Source organism: Aethalodelphis obliquidens, unplaced genomic scaffold, assembly GCF_003676395.1.
Source record: "Aethalodelphis obliquidens isolate GAN/ISIS:26980383/991018 unplaced genomic scaffold, ASM367639v1 scaffold2, whole genome shotgun sequence".
NCBI lineage: Eukaryota > Metazoa > Chordata > Mammalia > Artiodactyla > Delphinidae > Aethalodelphis > Aethalodelphis obliquidens.
In genome coordinates, this window is record NW_020837946.1 from 910458 (window position 1) to 926717 (window position 16260).

The 16260-nt window shown below is 62.1% G+C and overlaps 1 protein-coding gene and 1 long non-coding RNA gene across 10 annotated transcripts; one reads left to right on the top strand and one right to left on the bottom strand.

The window, feature by feature from the left end:
• Positions 1-426: 426 nt before the first annotated feature.
• CAPN10 (calpain 10) lies at positions 427-11770 on the bottom strand. 7 transcript variants are annotated; one of them, XM_027116668.1, is made up of 13 exons: positions 11504-11770; positions 8813-8944; positions 8242-8438; positions 7238-7455; positions 5592-5733; positions 4929-5095; positions 4450-4670; positions 3471-3673; positions 3130-3385; positions 2345-2435; positions 1358-1557; positions 1064-1109; positions 427-783 (listed from the first exon to the last, which is right to left on the bottom strand). In XM_027116668.1, exons 1-13 carry the CDS (start codon positions 11627-11629, stop codon positions 746-748), a joined length of 2037 nt encoding a protein of 678 aa, XP_026972469.1. In that variant the 5' UTR covers positions 11630-11770; the 3' UTR covers positions 427-745. The 7 variants fall into 7 exon arrangements, 6 of the variants coding, with proteins under 6 accessions (XP_026972469.1, XP_026972495.1, XP_026972479.1 ...); XM_027116694.1 differs by lacking the exon at positions 2345-2435; XM_027116678.1 differs by lacking the exon at positions 2345-2435 and having other exon boundaries at positions 3097-3385.
• A 126-nt stretch (positions 11771-11896) lies between these two features.
• Positions 11897-15799, top strand: LOC113625799 (uncharacterized). 3 transcript variants are annotated; one of them, XR_003434876.1, is made up of 3 exons: positions 11897-13951; positions 14614-14765; positions 15064-15799. It is a non-coding gene; the product is annotated as an uncharacterized LOC113625799 (long non-coding RNA). The 3 variants fall into 3 exon arrangements; XR_003434875.1 differs by having other exon boundaries at positions 11897-13287; positions 13799-13951; positions 14614-15799; XR_003434872.1 differs by having other exon boundaries at positions 14614-15799.
• The last annotated feature ends 461 nt before the right edge of the window (positions 15800-16260 follow it).

Consider the following 16260-nt stretch of genomic DNA (forward strand, 5'->3'; position numbering starts at 1 on the left):
ATGGTTAGGGGTTGAGGGGTCCAGGGGTCAGAGGCCTGCAGGCTATCCCCTCCCAAGTCAAGAGCAGAGGACCTCATCCCGCACCTCCTAGAAGGAAGCAGGAGACCGCTGAGCGCCGGCGGCAGCATTCGCACCAGAGCCCGTCGGCTGGTAGACCAGATGACTAGAAGGCAGCCAGGTGGGGGGCCCAGCATGGACGGGGAGTTGATGGCAGCATGCCGCTTCAGCCACTTGCAGACTGCTGTGTGCCGCCCCTCCAATTTTCTCTCTCACTACCCACCTCCTCCTTCCCTACACCAGCCCTGCACCGCTCGGGCCACCTGGTCACCCCCCGTGTCTCAGCAGCCAGGCGGGAGCCCCACACCTGCTCCCCCAGTGACAGCCAATGAAGCCGCTGGCTACCTAAACCAGGAGCCAGCCGGAAGCTGCTCAGTACTGATGTTTATTTATAAAGTTACATCCTAAAAACGTTTCTAATAAATAGTTTTAAACAAGATCTGTCCCGACGCGCCGTAAGGCCTCTCTCCGGGGCCAGGGAGACAGGGCGTGGAGGATCTCAGGGAGGCTCTGTCGGCTCAGCGGCATGGAACGAAGGTGCCCACCCTGAGTTTTTCTTGCCCTTCCTGCAGCACCTGCAGGGACGGGGGCTCTTTGCCAGGACCCGCTCAGGCCGGCCGCCGCGGCCCTGGCGTGTGGGCCACTGGGAGCCCCTCAGACCCCTGGTCACCAGAGCCGACACACAGGATCACCCGGTTAGGCTTTCATCACTGCCACGAAGGAGGCCTGCGGGAGGAGATGGCGAGGGCTGGCGGCACTGCCCTGGTTCGAGGGGTGAAGGCCCACCCTCACGTCCTCCAGGGGCTGTCACGACAGCCCCAGCTTCTGGGCCCCGAGAAGCTCTGCCTGGGGTTCTCAGGGGAAGAGACCAGGGCACCTCGTGTCCCAGGGAACAGCCCAGCCTTCAGGGTGGCCGCTGGGAGGAGCTAGGCAGCGGAATTAAGACACAGGGCACCAGGAGGCCCCAAAGCAGAGTGAGCTGGGCCCTCCCAGGCCCCATACATACCTCCTTGAGGAGCTGCCCCAGCATCTCCTGGCTGTGAATGGAGCGCCTGTGGGAGAAGACACCGCGCTCACCCCTCTGGGTCCCTCCCCGCGCACCTGGAGAGGCAGCCACGCTCCAGGCCCGTCTGCTCTCTAGACAGCGCACTCTCCTCCCACAGGCCTCTGGGCTCTGCCAGCACAGTGAGAGCTGGGGTGTGTGCGACAGGTGGGAGAGAACCAGGGGCGCTAAGATGCTGAGGACCACGGCCCCCCGACCGACACACACACACACCCACACACGGCCCCGGCGCCCCACCTGTCTATTCTGGTCTCTACGGTCACTGTGAAGGCCCCCTCTGTGTCTGGCAGGTAGGTGGAGGGCACGATCCAATAGGTCCCCTCGGACAGGTGGCAGAGCCGGCTGACCTCCTGGGCGTAGCAGTGCGGCACACAGCTTAGCAGAGGCTCCTGGAGCAGCAAGGAGGGCGCATCCTGGCCCCCGCCGTCCGCTGGGACCTGGGGGAGGCCTGGGCTCAGACCGGGCGGCCTGCCCGTGGGCGGACCGAATCGGCTGTGTCCGCCAGGACGGCGAAGGCAAGTCCCCTGTCTCAGCCTTGGCCTCGCTCCCTTCCCAGGCAGCACTGCCCTGGGTCGGGAGCAGCCCAGTGCAGTCTGCTTGGACCCCGTCACACATGCCAGGCCCCCGAAGCTGGACTCGCCACTCACCGGGGCCCCACCACCCGAGGGCCGCAGCCTGGGGACCAGCAGAAGGCCCGCCCTCACATCCTTCAGCGACTGTCACTGCAGCCCCAGCTTCTGGGCCCCGAGAAGCTCTGCCTGGGGCTCTCAGGGGAAGAGACCAGGGCACCTCGTGTCCCAGGGCACAGCCCAGCCTTCAGGGTGGCCGCTGGGAGGAGCTGGGTGGGGGAATTAAGACCCAGGGCACCAGGAGGCCCCCACTGCGCAAGCCCCTGCCCCAGGACTCATCTCTTTGGCCCCGGCACCGGCACTTTTTTCGAAGCGCCGGGGGGGTACCCCAGGGGTGGCCTGCGGTGGAGCGAGGCACCAGAGTACGTCCTCAGCCGTTGGGATCCTGAGGGCACAGAACCTTCTCAGAGAAGAGCCAACCCTCCGCTCCCCCACGTCGTCTGCACCGCAGGCTAAGCGTGCCCAGCCCCATGACGGGCCCCTGACGGCACAGCTCCGGGCCATCCTCCAGCCCATGCCGTCCTCGGGCACCTGCCACTGTCCAAGCCCATCTTGAAGCGGGGTCCCCAGAAGGAGCAGGGGAGCCACGCCTCACCATGGGATCTGGGTTTGTGACCTCTGACCTCTAGCACTTCACCTCCCCGCCTTCTCCAGCTACACGTCGCTAGGTGCATCCTGTTCACGTGCTGGGAGAGGAAGAGCTGACTGAGGCCGGGGAAGGCGCTCGGGGCGGCGTTTGTGACGCCCTGGCCCTCGCCTGGCCTCCACGGTCTCCTGCCACCCATGCCCACGTGAGCCCGGGAGGCAGCCTCTCCTCTGCGGGGGCAACTGGCGCACTTCCCCGAGCTCCCGAAGGCCGCCCCACCCTCCTGCTGCCTGGGATGCGGCCCTGTACCTCGGCCTCGCTCTCAGCTCCTACCCCCAGCTCTGTCTTCTCTTTCTGATCAGAAGACCCTCACTCGGTGGCGCGACCATCCGTCACGTCTCAGCGGGTGTGGGCCTCCCCTCCGTCCCTTTCCTGCTGGTCCCCAGAGCCCAGGCCCTCGCTGGTTCCAGACTCAGCCACGGGGTTTGGGGCGGGGAGGATTCACGCGGCTTCAGGGCGGCTCCTGCTGGACAACGGCACCCTCTGCGCCCTGTCGGGCCTCCCGGCTGCAGGTGCAGTGCTGGGGGCAGCTCAGGACACAAGTGTCCAGTGGTTCTGAGCCCGGGCGAGTGGACGAGGGGCTGCCTGAGCTGAGCCGTGACCCCCAGTGAGCTATGGACTTTAGGAATAGAAATGAGTCTTGTGTGTGACTGGATGACGCGGACAGACCCCGGGGGCCTCTCTGCCCGACCCCGGCTCACCCCACCCAGACGCCCGGGAGCAGGGGCGCCTGCCTGGAAGACGTGGAAGCCGATGGGGAGGCCCTCGTGGTCACGGCAGTGCTGGCGCAGGGTGATGCGGACGCAGCGGGGGCCCGCGCCCTCCGGCACCGAGAGGGGGAAGCGGGGGTTGGTGGGGTAGGAGGCAAAGTTCCGGCTGCCCCCCGCCGTCCGGCCGACTCTCCAGGAGCCCCGCAGCCTCACGGTCTCCCACTCGCCCATGGGCAGGACCTCCCGGGGGACAGCGCTCTGGGCTGCCGGCTGGATGGCGCTGCCGGGGAGAGAAGCACAGGAGGCGGCCGTGGCGCACACTCACGCGGCCCTGCCCCAGTCCCCGGCCTGCCCACCACCCTCACCTGAGGCAGACTCTCCCGCTGGAGAAGACCCGGAGCAGGAACCGCCCTGGCACGTCCTTCAGGAAGGTGCTGGGCACGGCCAGGTAGTAGCCCGGGGCGAGCTCACAGCGCAGGTGGACCTCGCGGTCGTACGCGTGGCATGCGGTGCCCGCCACGGGGGGCGCAGACAGGGCCTTGGGCAGGCTGACCCGCCGCTTCTCCACCTGCAGGGGAGGCCCGTGTGCACCCGTCACAGAAGGGCCCCCCTCGAAGCACCCAGGTCTACGGGTCCCCCGCACCCCGGTGAACCCGGGCCTTCCCCTCAGCCCTGGGGTCAGTGACTCCATCCCACATGGGAGCCTGCAAGTCCTCCTCTGCTCCGGGAGGAGACAGACAAATCCAGACAGGGCCGCGCCTGCAAAGGCAGGAGGCTGATGCAACCTGGGGACTGCCAGGCAAACGCTTGCTAGCAGTTTCTGCACGAGGAAAGCAACACCAGGCAGGCCGTGGCCGCACAGAGACGGGGAACAGTGTGATGTGAGCTGTCAGACCCCGTCAGGACACACAGGGTTAACAACCAAGCAACTGGGCGAGCCAACGGGCAGCGCGGTCCTCTGTCGGCCACCAGGTGTCCCCTCGGAGAGCAGGACAGGGGTCTCCACGTACCTCCACCCTGAGGTACGAGGGTACCTCAGACAACCCACGAGAGCACAACAACCCCATCCCTGTTCTGTAGGGAGGTCCGGGGCTGCCCCCAGCAGCCCTCCTAACACCTCTGCCAGCTCTGCTAACGGCTGCTTCTGTGTAGCTTGCCTTTGGCCAAAGGGCACACCCTGGGCTAGGCGGAGGGAGGTGAGTCCTGTGGACTCAGATCTGAGCGGGGTCTGTGGGAACACAGCCGGGGCGGGGCGAGGGGCACGTCGGGGGCTCCTGGGGCTCAGGCCTCCTCACCCCTGTGCCTGCATCCCACAGAGCGGGGTGCCAGGCCCGGGTGGGTTACCTTCCAGATGTGCAGGCCCACGGCCTGGTAGTCCCTGCCTGGGTGGCCCGCCGTGCGCAGCCGCGGTCTCTGCAGGACGGCCATGTATACCTCGCTGGGCTCGCAGACCCGCAGCCAGAACTTGGGGTTGCTGGGGAAGCCACTGTAGTTCCGGCAGCCTCCCGCCGACTGGCCCTTGACCCAGGCCCCGGGCAGCTCCTGAGTGTGGCACAGCGCCCTTCCTGGGTGGCGACCCCCACGTCAGCTGCAGGGACGGGGTCCCCCTCCTGCTCCCTGCACGAGCAGGGGCCCCCCACCCCGCCACCTGTCCCCCCAGGGCAGGTGGGGGTGCAGCCACCGCTCCGCCCTGAAGAGAAGCCAAGGGGCAACCAGGCACCCCGCGGTGGGACGCGGGGCCTGCTCAGCCCCGGACGTCAGAGGCCAGTCGTCCGGGCCACTGCGAGCCACGAGGCCTCCCCCAGGGCGCAGGCCTTCCTTACCTGAGCAGAGGCTCTGCAGGTGGCCAGCCTCCGAGATGGGGAAGCCGATGGTGACCTCGTCAAACTCCCGCAGAAACTCATCCTCCTCCACCCAGAACTCCCCCTCCTGGAGCTGTGACAGCAGCTCAGACTGGGCCGTGGACTCCACCCGGTTCCACCCTTCACCCCTGGAAGGAACCTCCCTTCAGCCGAGGCCTCCCGCCTGCTGAGCGGATGACGGGGGTGGCAGGTGGCAGGGCGGGGTGGGGGTGGGGATGCTGGTCCCGCCCTGCGACCCTGGGCCGGCGAAGGGCAGCGGCCCTGGGCCAGGTCTTGACGCTGAGCTGATGACTGGGTGCAGGCGTTCCGTGGGTCTGTCGCCCGCAGCCCGGCAAGGCATCCACCAGTCCGTGGGTGCCCCTGACCCAGGACAGGCCCCGACCGCCCCGGGCGCCTGGGTCGCAGGGCCCAGCACTGAGGCTGCCTCAACAGGCCATCTGGGGCCGAGCACAGAGCACGGTGGCCCACGAGCAGGAGAGCAACCAAACCCTGTCCTGACCACGGCCCGGCCTCGGACACCAGGCGCACACGCGGTCAAGGCGACTCTGGGCTGCCCCTCGGGCCCCGCACCCCTCCCCCAGCAAGACCAGCGCAATGACCCAGAGTGCACCTCGCCGCACTCACCCCTCTCTCCAGGGCCCCTGCCAACACCGCCGGCCCCAGGGGTTCTGAATCCGCAGCAGCAGGATGCTCTGACCAGCCCGATCCCGGAGCTCTCGCAGGTCCGAGACAATGAAAGCATGAAACTCCCCCAGCGCCCTGGTACCTGGGTGAGGGACAGCCAGGAAGTCCTCAAACCGAGCAGATACACAGGTCCGCCTCCTTCCCTGGGACGCCCCAGCCCACTCAACCGCAGCTGCACAGGCACCCGGGTCCCCGCGGGCCACCAGGGGCTCCTTTCCTGATCGCTGCCGACAAGTCAGCTCCGGAGTGGCCGAGTCACTCCCTTCTCTGGGCCTCGGCCCTCGTTGAGGATGATGAGGGAGGTTCTCAAAAGGGCTGCTCCCAGCACGGTCACGGGCGGGTCTGTGACGCCAGAAACTAGAGAAACCTCTTCTCGGCGAGGCCTGCTAAGGTGTCAGGGGCACCAGGTAGTGTCTGAGCAGAAACCGGTGGGGAGGGCTGGAGGCCCGCGGGAGACCCTCCACGTGGCCAGAGGCCTTGGGACAGACAGGCGCAGAAGTGAAGGGGCCAAGCAGAGACTGGTGGGCGGGTGGCGGTCCAGACAGGAGAAGAAACTCCTGGAATGTCTTTAAGTGCTTTGCTTAGAAAGGCACTGGAGCCGCCACTCTGGGTGTCCCGCCCACGTCCCCAGCCCCCTGCCACTTCGGTGGGCTCCAGCTGCTCTCCATCTTTGCCTGTGGGCTCCCCCAAAGCCTGAAGTGCCCAGAGTTAGTCCTACCCCACCCTGGGGGCAGCTGATGCTACACAGGCCACCCTCTGAGGCAGTGTCTCGCACAGCGTCCCAGCACAGCACTCTGTGGGCTCCCCTCACCCCCGAAGTGTGCTTCCCCAGCCCCACCCTGAGGCCTGCAGGTGGGCAAACCAGCCCGGGGCTGCACTAACGCTCGCGCGCCGCCGGGCAGCGCGACGGCCAACACGTGGCAGTTTATTTTGATGTTCTTATTCTTTGGACAAAAAGCCCGTTAGGAAAATAACCGTAAATGTGAAAACAATTATGCATAAAGATATCCACTGCAGTGCTATTTATAATAGCATAAAATGGAAAGACCTTGAATACCCAACATCAAGGGAAGAGTTAAGAAGAGTGCAGCAGACACACTGATAACGTAAGACGTTGACAAAGTTTACACAGCAACACAGATAATGGCATATGATACAGAATATAAAACATATACATCTTTTTGAAAAAAAACTGAGAAGGGACTAAAAAGTCAAAAGTAGTCAAGTCTGAGTGATTTGTTTTTTCAACGGATTTCTTTCAATGAGCAGGTATATTACTAAAGTGAAAACCTGACTGTCGCTTTTGCCAGGTTACCAGCTGGGCCAGAGATGGTGCCGCCACCTGGTTCCCAGCGACCCCAATACAGGCTCCCGCCTCCCCATGGCAGCAAGCCCTGGTCAAGGGAAAAGGGGACACTTCCCTCCAGAGAAGGACGGTCAGTAGGGAAGGTCACACACTCAGACACCAGTTCCGAAGGTCCTCCTTTCCGCTTAGCCCATCTAGGACCACAGTAAAAAGCTCTGTACAGGAGGCCGAGAGGGCTCAGGTGTGCAGGCCTGCCATGCCGCCGCCCGCTCCCGCCTACCTGTTCTGGGGCTGAGCACTGAGCAGCTCAGCAGACCGCGGTCCTTCAGGCTGAGCAGCTGCCGACAAGTCCTGCGTTCCGCGCCCCTGGGCCTGTCCTGCTGGCCGCTGGCTCCTGCCATGTCCTTCAAGTTCCACCTTTCGGCCAGGCCACCAGTGAGGTCCACCAGGGCGTCAGCCACCTGTCCCGCCCACAGGTGCTCATAGGACCCGTAGACCCTGGGGAGACAGCCAGGAAGGCGTGAGGCTCCGGTACCAGGCCCCCTGCCCCTCTCCTGTCCCCTGTGGTCTGCCTTCTACCCACCTCAATCGCCTCTCTTTCCTCGCCTCTTTCCCTCCCACCCTGTCCTCACCAAGTCCAGACACAAGCTCGCCTCCAAGGCCATACGGGACAGCACCCCGCAGTGCCCTGCGGCCTCTGCCCCTGTGGGGCACCAGCGGGAGGCGGGCACGGAGGCTGTGAGCTCTCACTCCTGCGTCTCTCATGATCAAGGCCTTCGGCCCCGCCAGCGGCAGCAGTGGAGGGCTCACTCCCACCGCGGAGGCCTGCCTACGGGCCCAGCGCCTTTCAGCACGGCCATCAGCACACTCGGGGAGGAAGTCCTTGGTCTCAGGACTACGATAAACGAGCATGGTACCTCGGTGGCCTCATTCCTTCCCAGCAACCTGCACAGAGGCCGCCTGTCCCCAGTGGTGACACAGATAGACGGAGACATTTCTCTCGCTTGGGTTTGAGGAAAGAGAGAGGAAAACACACACCCTCTTTCTGGAGGCGAGGCCTTCATGCCCGACTTTGAAATGAGGGCAGGGAAAGAGGGAGTGGGCAGAGGGGACAGCAAACCACAGGCCAAGTCTCAGAGTCTCTGTCTCTGGACGGGTCGCCCCACCCAGGACTGGCCACCAGACCCTAGCTGCTGACAAGGATGCTGCAGCCCAGGGCGAGCAGATGTGCTTCCCAGGCCCCCAGCCCGCCTGGCCCGGCCCCTCCACCCGCAGCGTGCGTACTTGGCGTAGACCTTCTCCAGTAAGGGAAGCCAGAACACATCCTCCCTCTGGCACCGGGAGAAGCAGAGTCTCCCTGCAAGACAAGGCAGACGGTCATCTATGGTCACCTCCACCCAGCGTCCAAACTGCCAAACTCGACAGGTGAAGGAGCCGCGGTACGTCTGGTCGAGCCAGCTCGGCTGTCCCGGAGGAAAGACCTGCCGCGCGTGGGGAGAGGCAAAAGGAGATGGTGAGAGAAGCCACCACGCGGCGCGCTCCCAGCATCCCGAGCAGAGCGCGACCGTGCGGAACGGTACCCTCCCGTCGCGCAAAGGATTCCACCTCCCCCGACGCCTGGCTGGCACGTTTGTCTTTTTATTCCAAATGCCTGCCTGACCCAGGGCTCGGGAGATGGCAGAGCAGGGCAGAAAGCAGCCCTGCTGGCCCCTGCGGGAGGGGGTCACTGCATCTGCGCCTCGGAGCCCCCGAGGGCCGAGTCCCACAGGGCAAGAGCTTGGCTGCCTCCTGCTTCCTTCCAACGCGGGCAGACAGGAAGCAAGGGCCGGAGGGGAAGCCGCGCTGTGGCAGACACCTGGTCCAGGAGGTGCTGGCTCTTCTGCAGGGCGGCGCAGGCGCACAGGAACCAGCAGTCCCCTAGCAGCCCTTGCTTCACCTGTCCTTCCTGAGCGCGATCTGCAAACAGCTGGGGTGTGGCGCAGATTTCCTGAAATAAAGAAAATCGTCCAGAATTACTTCATGCCTGTGGCTAGCTTTAAAACTAAGAACACAGGATCTATGTGACAGGGGCTGGGGAGGAGCTTTTCTGGTCATCCACATTGCCTAAGAGGGGACGGGAAGCAGCTGGCTTCTTGCAGCCAGTATCCGTCAGCCCCTCCTGGCTTCAGATCATCGCATCCAACTTAAGATTCCAGGGTCCCTGTCTCTGTCCACCTTCCTTAATTGGCAAAACTCCCAACTCTGGATGAATCCTACCCTGCCTTTCATAAAACGGTTGGTCTAGAAAACGGTTTCACTTTAAATTCATACAGGCAAGTATGAATTTGTGGGTCCTCTATACTGTTTCTCTAAAAGGCTCAGTTTTCCACACTCCTGACTAGTTTACCCCTTCTCCTTCCTCCTTCTCTTCTCAAAACACCCTCGCCCCTCTGAGCGGATGGCCACACCTGATGCTCCATCAGAAGCCCCCTGACCTGACCCCATTCCTGCCCTCAGTATCTGGTCCCTCCCACGATCCCCGCTTCCTTCCTTCTCTGCAGGGAGGATCCCACCAGCATAAGGCATGGGAGAGGATGTCTCCTCTTCTCTAAGATGCTGTCCCTGGGCACTATTTCCTCTCTAGGCCCATCACTGACCGATTTCTCGAAAGAGCTGCTGCCCCTACTTCCTCCCTCTGGCTCCTTGCCACACCTCGTTGCTTCTGAGCCAGCCATGCCCCCCAAACTGCTTTTATCAATGTCACCTCTGTGTCGTCACCTCCAACGGGCATCCTCTGTTCTTGTCTTTCCCAACACTCGGCAGCATCAGAGCAGTGGCTGCCCCCAACCCCGGCAGTCCCCTCCTGGCTTCCATGATTCCAAGGGCTTCTGGCTGTCCTTTCCCCTCGCTGCTTGCCACTTCTCAAGTCTACCTGTCAAGGCACCTGCGGTTCCTCAAGGCTCGGTTCCAAGCCGCCTCTTCTCTGCCCATACTTCCTCCTGAGATACCCTTCCAGACCCTGGACAGTAAGCCATCTGTTACAGTCCCAGCTCCCAGTGGAGCATCTAGGCCAGGTCTTCCTGAGCTCCCGACTCTCATATCCACTTGCCTACTGTCAGCTCCGCTTGAACCTGTGAGAGCAAAACCCAAGCCTACATTTCCACCCCTAGCTCTCCCCCACCTCCCAGTTTCCCCAGCACAGCAACCGGGACCATCATCCCCCAGGTGCTCAGGCTAGAAATCTAGAAGTCATTCTTGGTCCCTCTTTCATCCTGACATCTACTTCCAATCGGTCACTAAGACAAACGGGTCTCAGACCTACCTCTGCCACTTCTTAGTCCTGAGACCTTGGGCAACCTTTTGACTTAATGTTGGTTTCCTGGTCTGTAAAATGGAGATACAAGTACCAACCTTATAGAATTATTAGGTGGACCAAATAAAATCAAGGGCATAAATTCTGTGCACACAGAATACCTGTAGCCTTTACTGGCATATAATGAGTGTTATGTAAATATAAGTTTCTCTTCCCATTTCCTGACCACCACGAACCCAGCTCTAGTTTCCAATCGGTCACTAAGACCTATCAAGCCCCCCTCCAAAATATCTCTCAAATCCATCCACTCCAAAGCCCCATCCCAACGGCTGTCACACTAATCTGAGCTCCTTCATCTTTCTCCGGGACTACTGCAATGGCCACTTTCATTCTTGCCCCAACAATCCATTTCACACCTGGCAGTAAGAGTGAGCTTCTTAAAACGTAAATCAAATCGAATCACTCCTCTACTTCTAATGGCCTCCCATTGTCCCTAAAATCCACCCCCCACACTTTTTTTTAACCCAAATTCCACCGGCACGGCCGGTCAGGCTCTTTGGCCCTTGGCACCTCCATGCCAAACAGGCCCTCTCAGTGCTGCCCACGGAAAGCACCTCAACAGGCAGAGCCAGGTCTGGCCTTCTTCCAGGGCTGGTGCACACAGATGTCCCCACTAAGACTGCATACACTCAGGGAGAGACGGTTCCTTGGACAGTCTTATTCAGCTGATACACCATTTCTAAAGATACCAGCATAGCACTAGGCCGGAGCATCCCCCTAAACTGCCACCTTGAAATAATTACATCTGAAAGTGCAAGTGCACGAGGTCCGAGACAGGAACGCGCAGAGCAAAACGGCTTTGCTTTGTAGGCTCAGCCTGGCCCTTCCAGAACATAATGAGAAACAGAACGAGACCGCTTGTGGCCAGAAGAGCCATGCAGACTGGAAGCTCTTCAAAGCAGACGCAAGTGGGGCTGAGTTTGCGTCTGTTAAAACGCCCCTCTCGCTGTGGCTTGAATCTCCTATTGAACAGAGCTCTCGCAAGGAGGGGCCGTAAACTCGGGTCCAGCACACCCCGAGTGGGCTGGGGAGGGGGCCTGGCAGCCCACTCAGGAGGACAGCGGCGGCAGACCCTGCCGACCGTCGTGCATCCAGCCCCGGCTAACCGCGGCCGCCGCGCTCGCACCCCTGCAGGAAGGAGCGCCTGGAGGCCTGGCGCGAGACCCGTGAGACCCGCGCGCCCCCCTGCCCCACCTGGGGCCGCCTCCACGTGATTTCCTCCCGGAACTGGGCCAGCGGCGTGGAGAAGCTGGAGAAGAGCGAGGAGTCCGAGGCCGGGAAGGCAGCGTCCCGGAAGAGCTCCCTGGCCGGCGCCCGCATCTTGGGCACCCCAAGCTCCCATCTGCTGCCCGCGCCCCGGTGCCGAGCGCAGCCGAGGGGGCGCGCAGCCCCGGAGGGAGCGCGAACCGGCCGCGGTCCCGCCTGCCTCGCGCCTCCCCCGTCCGGCCCGGCCCCCCAGCCCCGCTGGACCCACAGTACCACCCAGCCCCGGTGCCCGCCCGCTCCGTCGCCCCGGTAACCGTCGATCTAGGCTGCAGCCAACCAGGCGCGTAGCCCCTGATCACATGACAGAACGGCCCAATCCCACTCGAGCGTTGGGAAGTCCGCGCCAGATTCCCAGCCCCCAGGGGGCGTGGCTCTCTAGCTAGGCTCCAGCGAAGCCGGTTAGTCGCCTTGGCTGCACTTCTCTTTCCAGGGCCGGGGGGCTCGAAGGTGTCTCAGCGGAGACTCACACCTGGGAAGCCGGCAGCGTCTTGTCCTCGGGCCGGTGTGGTTCGGGTCGGGGCGTCAGGACTGCCTCCTGAGGCTGAAGGGACCAGAGAGGCAGTCTCGGCCGAGGTCGGGCCACGAACTACAGGTCCCAGCATGCCGTGCTGCCTCCAGAATGCACTTCTTCCGGCGGGGGCGGTGGGTCCGGCCACCTGGTGTCGGGAGAGCCAATGAGAGACTCGGGAAGGGGAGCTGTGGGCCGTCAGGGACCGTGTGGTGTCCGCCACTGTTGTGGTTGTGTGCTGGGGTCCTGGGGAATGTTACGGCCCCGGGAGGGCCTACCCAGGCCTGGGAGGCTGTCTCAGGGCAGGCTGGGATCAGACGCGCTAGATCCTGAGCCGGGCAGGCGATGAGGCTGGAGCATCCTCCGGGTCCCCAGATGGCCGGGCATCCGGTGCTGGTGGGCTGCACAGTGACCCGCTGGAGTTGCGGTTGTAGCTCATGGCCGCTCAGTGCTGCGGGTTGGTGAGGGCAGTGACTTAAGGATCTGCTCAAGGATTCACCTTTGCTGCAGGAGCCTGCCCTTCCCCGTCCCCATTCCTAGGAAGGAAGGCAGGCAGCCAGCCAGAGGCTTATTCTCTGACTGCCTCTCCAAGCCTGCTTCACTGTGGCTGGAGCCTTCACAGAGGGCCGCACAGGGGAGGAGATGGGGTGGGGTGGGGCACAATCCTTCTAGGACAGCTCTCTGATACCTACTAGAGCTTCTCAGATTTTGTATCCGCAGGCCGCTTTTGCCCAGCCTCCCAGATAGGAAGGGTGGTCAGATCGAAGCCCTTCTGCAGTCTGATCCATGCTGATGAGAAACGGAGCCTGGTCCAGGAGCCCCTGCCCCGGCGTTCTTGCTCCAGAGCCCCCAGTTGCTGTGACAGCTGCGGCTTCTCCCTCTGAGAGGCCCAGCAAGGCCTGCATGAGGAGCAGCTGTTGGTGGTGGCATGATACGGGGGGGTTTGGAGGCCTAGGGTCCTCATCTCTGCTGAGGTTCTAGAGAGGGGAGTAACCGCATCGTCTGACATCTCTCTCTGGGATGCTCATTTCATGACCCTTGCCCCCGTGGTGCTGACTCTCCCAGAAGATGTTTATGGCAGGCTGGAGGCTGCACCGTAGCTGGATGGAGTCAGGAATGGCCTGGGCCCTGCTTCATGTGGGTGTCCTGAAGGACTAAGAGAAACTTCCCTGACCTGGGGTGTTGGGAGACTGGTCTGCTCCAGGTAACACGCTGGGGTGGTGAGCAGCGGGCTGGGGCCAGTCCAGGATCTGGACTCTAAGTGGGGGCCTCTGCTGTGCCACTTACCCAGGCTTGCAAGCTCTGGAGAGCAGGCAGTGTCCTGTGGGCATGTCGGTGTCCAGAGCTGGGCCCACGCCCAGAGAAGGGGCCAGCAGACAGTTGGTGCTGGGTAGGCAGCAGCCCAGGCCTGCAGTGTTGGTTTGTGACCAACACCGAGACGGCATGAAGGCATCTTTCCTGTCGGCCTGCGGGCACAGCTCCTCCTGGGCCACACTTACCCCACAAGCCCTGTGGTGCCTTTCCCCACCTCTGGGTGCAGAGCTGACCCCTTGGCTAATTAGGAGTCCCCGCTCCCTCCTGGGCCCACCCCCCAGCCCTGTGCAGAGTGGAGCCTCTGGCTTGGGGTATCAGGAGGCGACGGAGGCAGCCTGGGGTGGGAAAATGAGGAGGTGTTCTGGGGGCTGCTGGTGCACAACCCGTCTCCACAACCGCAGGTCCCGGGATGGGCAGTTATTTAAAGTCTGACCTCAGGGCCCTCGCTGTAAGGCGGGAACACCAGCTCCATGTCATAGCGCTGTTTGACGGTTACAAGTGGGACATGGGGAGGCCCCGTAGAGCTGCAGAAGGATTGGCCTCGGGCCCCTCAGGTGAGGAAGCTCTTGAGACACGTTCTCAGTTGCATTGATGCGTCTGAATTGCAAGGCAGTTTCAGGCCCGCAGAACAGTGAAGGCCACGTGCCCGACCCCAGGCAGCCCGAGGCTGACTCGTGTCCCGGGCCTGTGGGCGGTGGGGCGGCTGTCCCTCTGAGCAAGCCCTTCTCTCCGGGACTCTCCTCCTCAGGGGACGGGACAGGTGGGAGGTCCCCTACCTTAGCAAGGCCCTGGGTGCACAGGACCAGCCTCCACCGCGCACATCCCAGAGCTGACTCTGGCCTCTGAGCACCGAGAGACGGTGGGAGCACGGGTGTCCGCCCCCCGGGGCCGGGGGCACGCAGAGCAGTAGTCCAGGGCCCCCGAGCCAGGAGCACCCTGAGGTCACCTGAGCAAGAATCACTGGAAACCTGGCCCTGCTGGGCGGCTGTCCCAGCTGCTCTCTGGGCCCGTCTCCAGCTGCAGAGACCCTGGGGTGGGCTGAGGATTACGTGAGAAACAAGGCTGGGCCTGGGCCGAGGGGCGTCAGCGAGGGCCACGAATGTGGACTGTTTCCCTGTGGGACGGTCTTCGCTGGAGCGGAGCGGGAGTGCGTCCTGGAAGCGTGGGTCTCTCCCCTGCCCCTGTCTGGAGGTTCCAGCTGAAGGAATCTCCCCAGGCAGGGCTGGAACAAAGCCATCTGTCTCTTTCCTGCAACCCGCAATCAGTTCAACAGAAGTGAGGAAGGTCCCGCCCCTAAGGGCTTGAAGGGTCAAATGCACTTGACAACGCTGAGACGCGGAGTTTGTATGATCCCCACGCATCTCAGAGGTAGGTGTTACCGTCCCATTTTACGACAAAGAACCTTAACTTCAAAGGGAGGAGGGGGCAGCCCAGGACCCCACAGCTATACGTGGGACGGAGCCAGCGTTCCGAAACCAGGCAGGCCTAGGTCGCTTTGCTTGCTGACAGAGGAATGGATTCTTTTGCGGTGATGTTTTAGATTGTTTGGGTTTTTTTTTTTAACCTCATTGTTAAAAATAATACACGCTCCTGATAGGACTTTCCCCCTTAACTACTGCTCCAAAGTGGTCACGTGTTCTTAAGTTTTATTTTGAACACAATACAGGTAATTTCTTCTTGACTTCACTGCTCTGAGGTGACCGGAGTTCCAAGCGGGATATTTTCTGCACTGCGGGCGTCGCGTCCTCTATTCCTCTCTGCTTGCTCGTGCGTTTTTGAACAAGGAAGGATTATCTGGGCCTGGGTGGGTGGGCGGTAGCGCTCTCCACCCTGCCCTGTGCTGAGAGCCCCTGCCGGATGCTGGGCTATAGCCCTGTGGGAGCCTCGGCACAGCCCGTGTTCAGGGCGCACCCTGCGCTTGGCCTTCACCCTCCCAGCATCTGGTGATTATTTAGAGAGAAAGTGAAGAAAAAAACAAAAAACAAAACCCGTAACAGCTGCCGTCAGAATCCTCTTGATGAAAGGACAGCCTGTGTTAGGGGATGTGGGTTAGGGAGGCTGCCTGGGGGAGGCGGCCTTAGGTGGCCCAGCCTGGCCGGGGAGGTCTGATGGTGGGTAGAGGGGGGCAATGGCTAAGGAGAGGAGGCTGGAGTCCCGGATGTGTTGAGAGCGAGGATGCCTTGATCAGTCTGAGCTTCTTTGTGCGGCCCAGTCTTTCCACGACCCCGGGGCTTGGGCGAATCCTACCGCTTCGCGCTTCCTCTGTTCTTTCCCTTCGTCAGGCCTTTGCTGACGCGAGGAGGGCTCTTTGATGCTCCAGTCCGTGAGTCCCGTCTTCACTGTGACCATTCTTCTCGGGTTGCATTTTTTTTTATTTAAAAAGTTGTCCCTTTAAGAAACTTCCAAGGTCCCTGACTGGTTCTTTTTCTTGACTCCTGGTCATCTCACAGGTGCCTATTCCCGTCTTAGGGTTTATTTCAAACCACCCCCACCCCGCCATCGTGTGGCTGAGACGTTAGTTGTGTCTGGTTACTTTGTCAGCCCTGCTTCCATGGGGGTCCGCTTGGGCCGGGGAGTGTTGGCCGCTGAGCACGTGGTTGGTGCTCTCCTGGGTGGGTGCTTGACTCGCCTCATGTTTACATCTGAAGTTCTGCCCAAGGCACCTGGCCTGAGAGATGGGGGCTTACCTCCAGTAAGTCCCAGTAAGAGTGGGGGAGGGGAGAGAAGCGCCCCCAAGGCAAGTCTGGACCACACAGGACACGGCTTGAGGGACTCGAGACGCCCGTACCTGGACTCCAGAGAGGCTCCAGGCAGCGCGGGGCTCTATACACAAACCCTCACGGGTCAGCTCTCCACACACCAT

Coding starts and splice junctions, on each gene's coding strand:
- CAPN10 (XM_027116654.1), bottom strand. CDS start 11,629: ATGCGGGCGCCGGCCAGGGAGCTCTTCCGGGACGCTGCCTTCCCGGCC. Junction 8,945..11,503: donor TCACGTGGAGGCGGCCCCAG/GTGGGGCAGGGG, acceptor TCTTTATTTCAG/GAAATCTGCGCCACACCCCA. Junction 4,671..4,928: donor CCTGCAGAGCCTCTGCTCAG/GTAAGGAAGGCC, acceptor GTCGCCACCCAG/GAAGGGCGCTGTGCCACACT.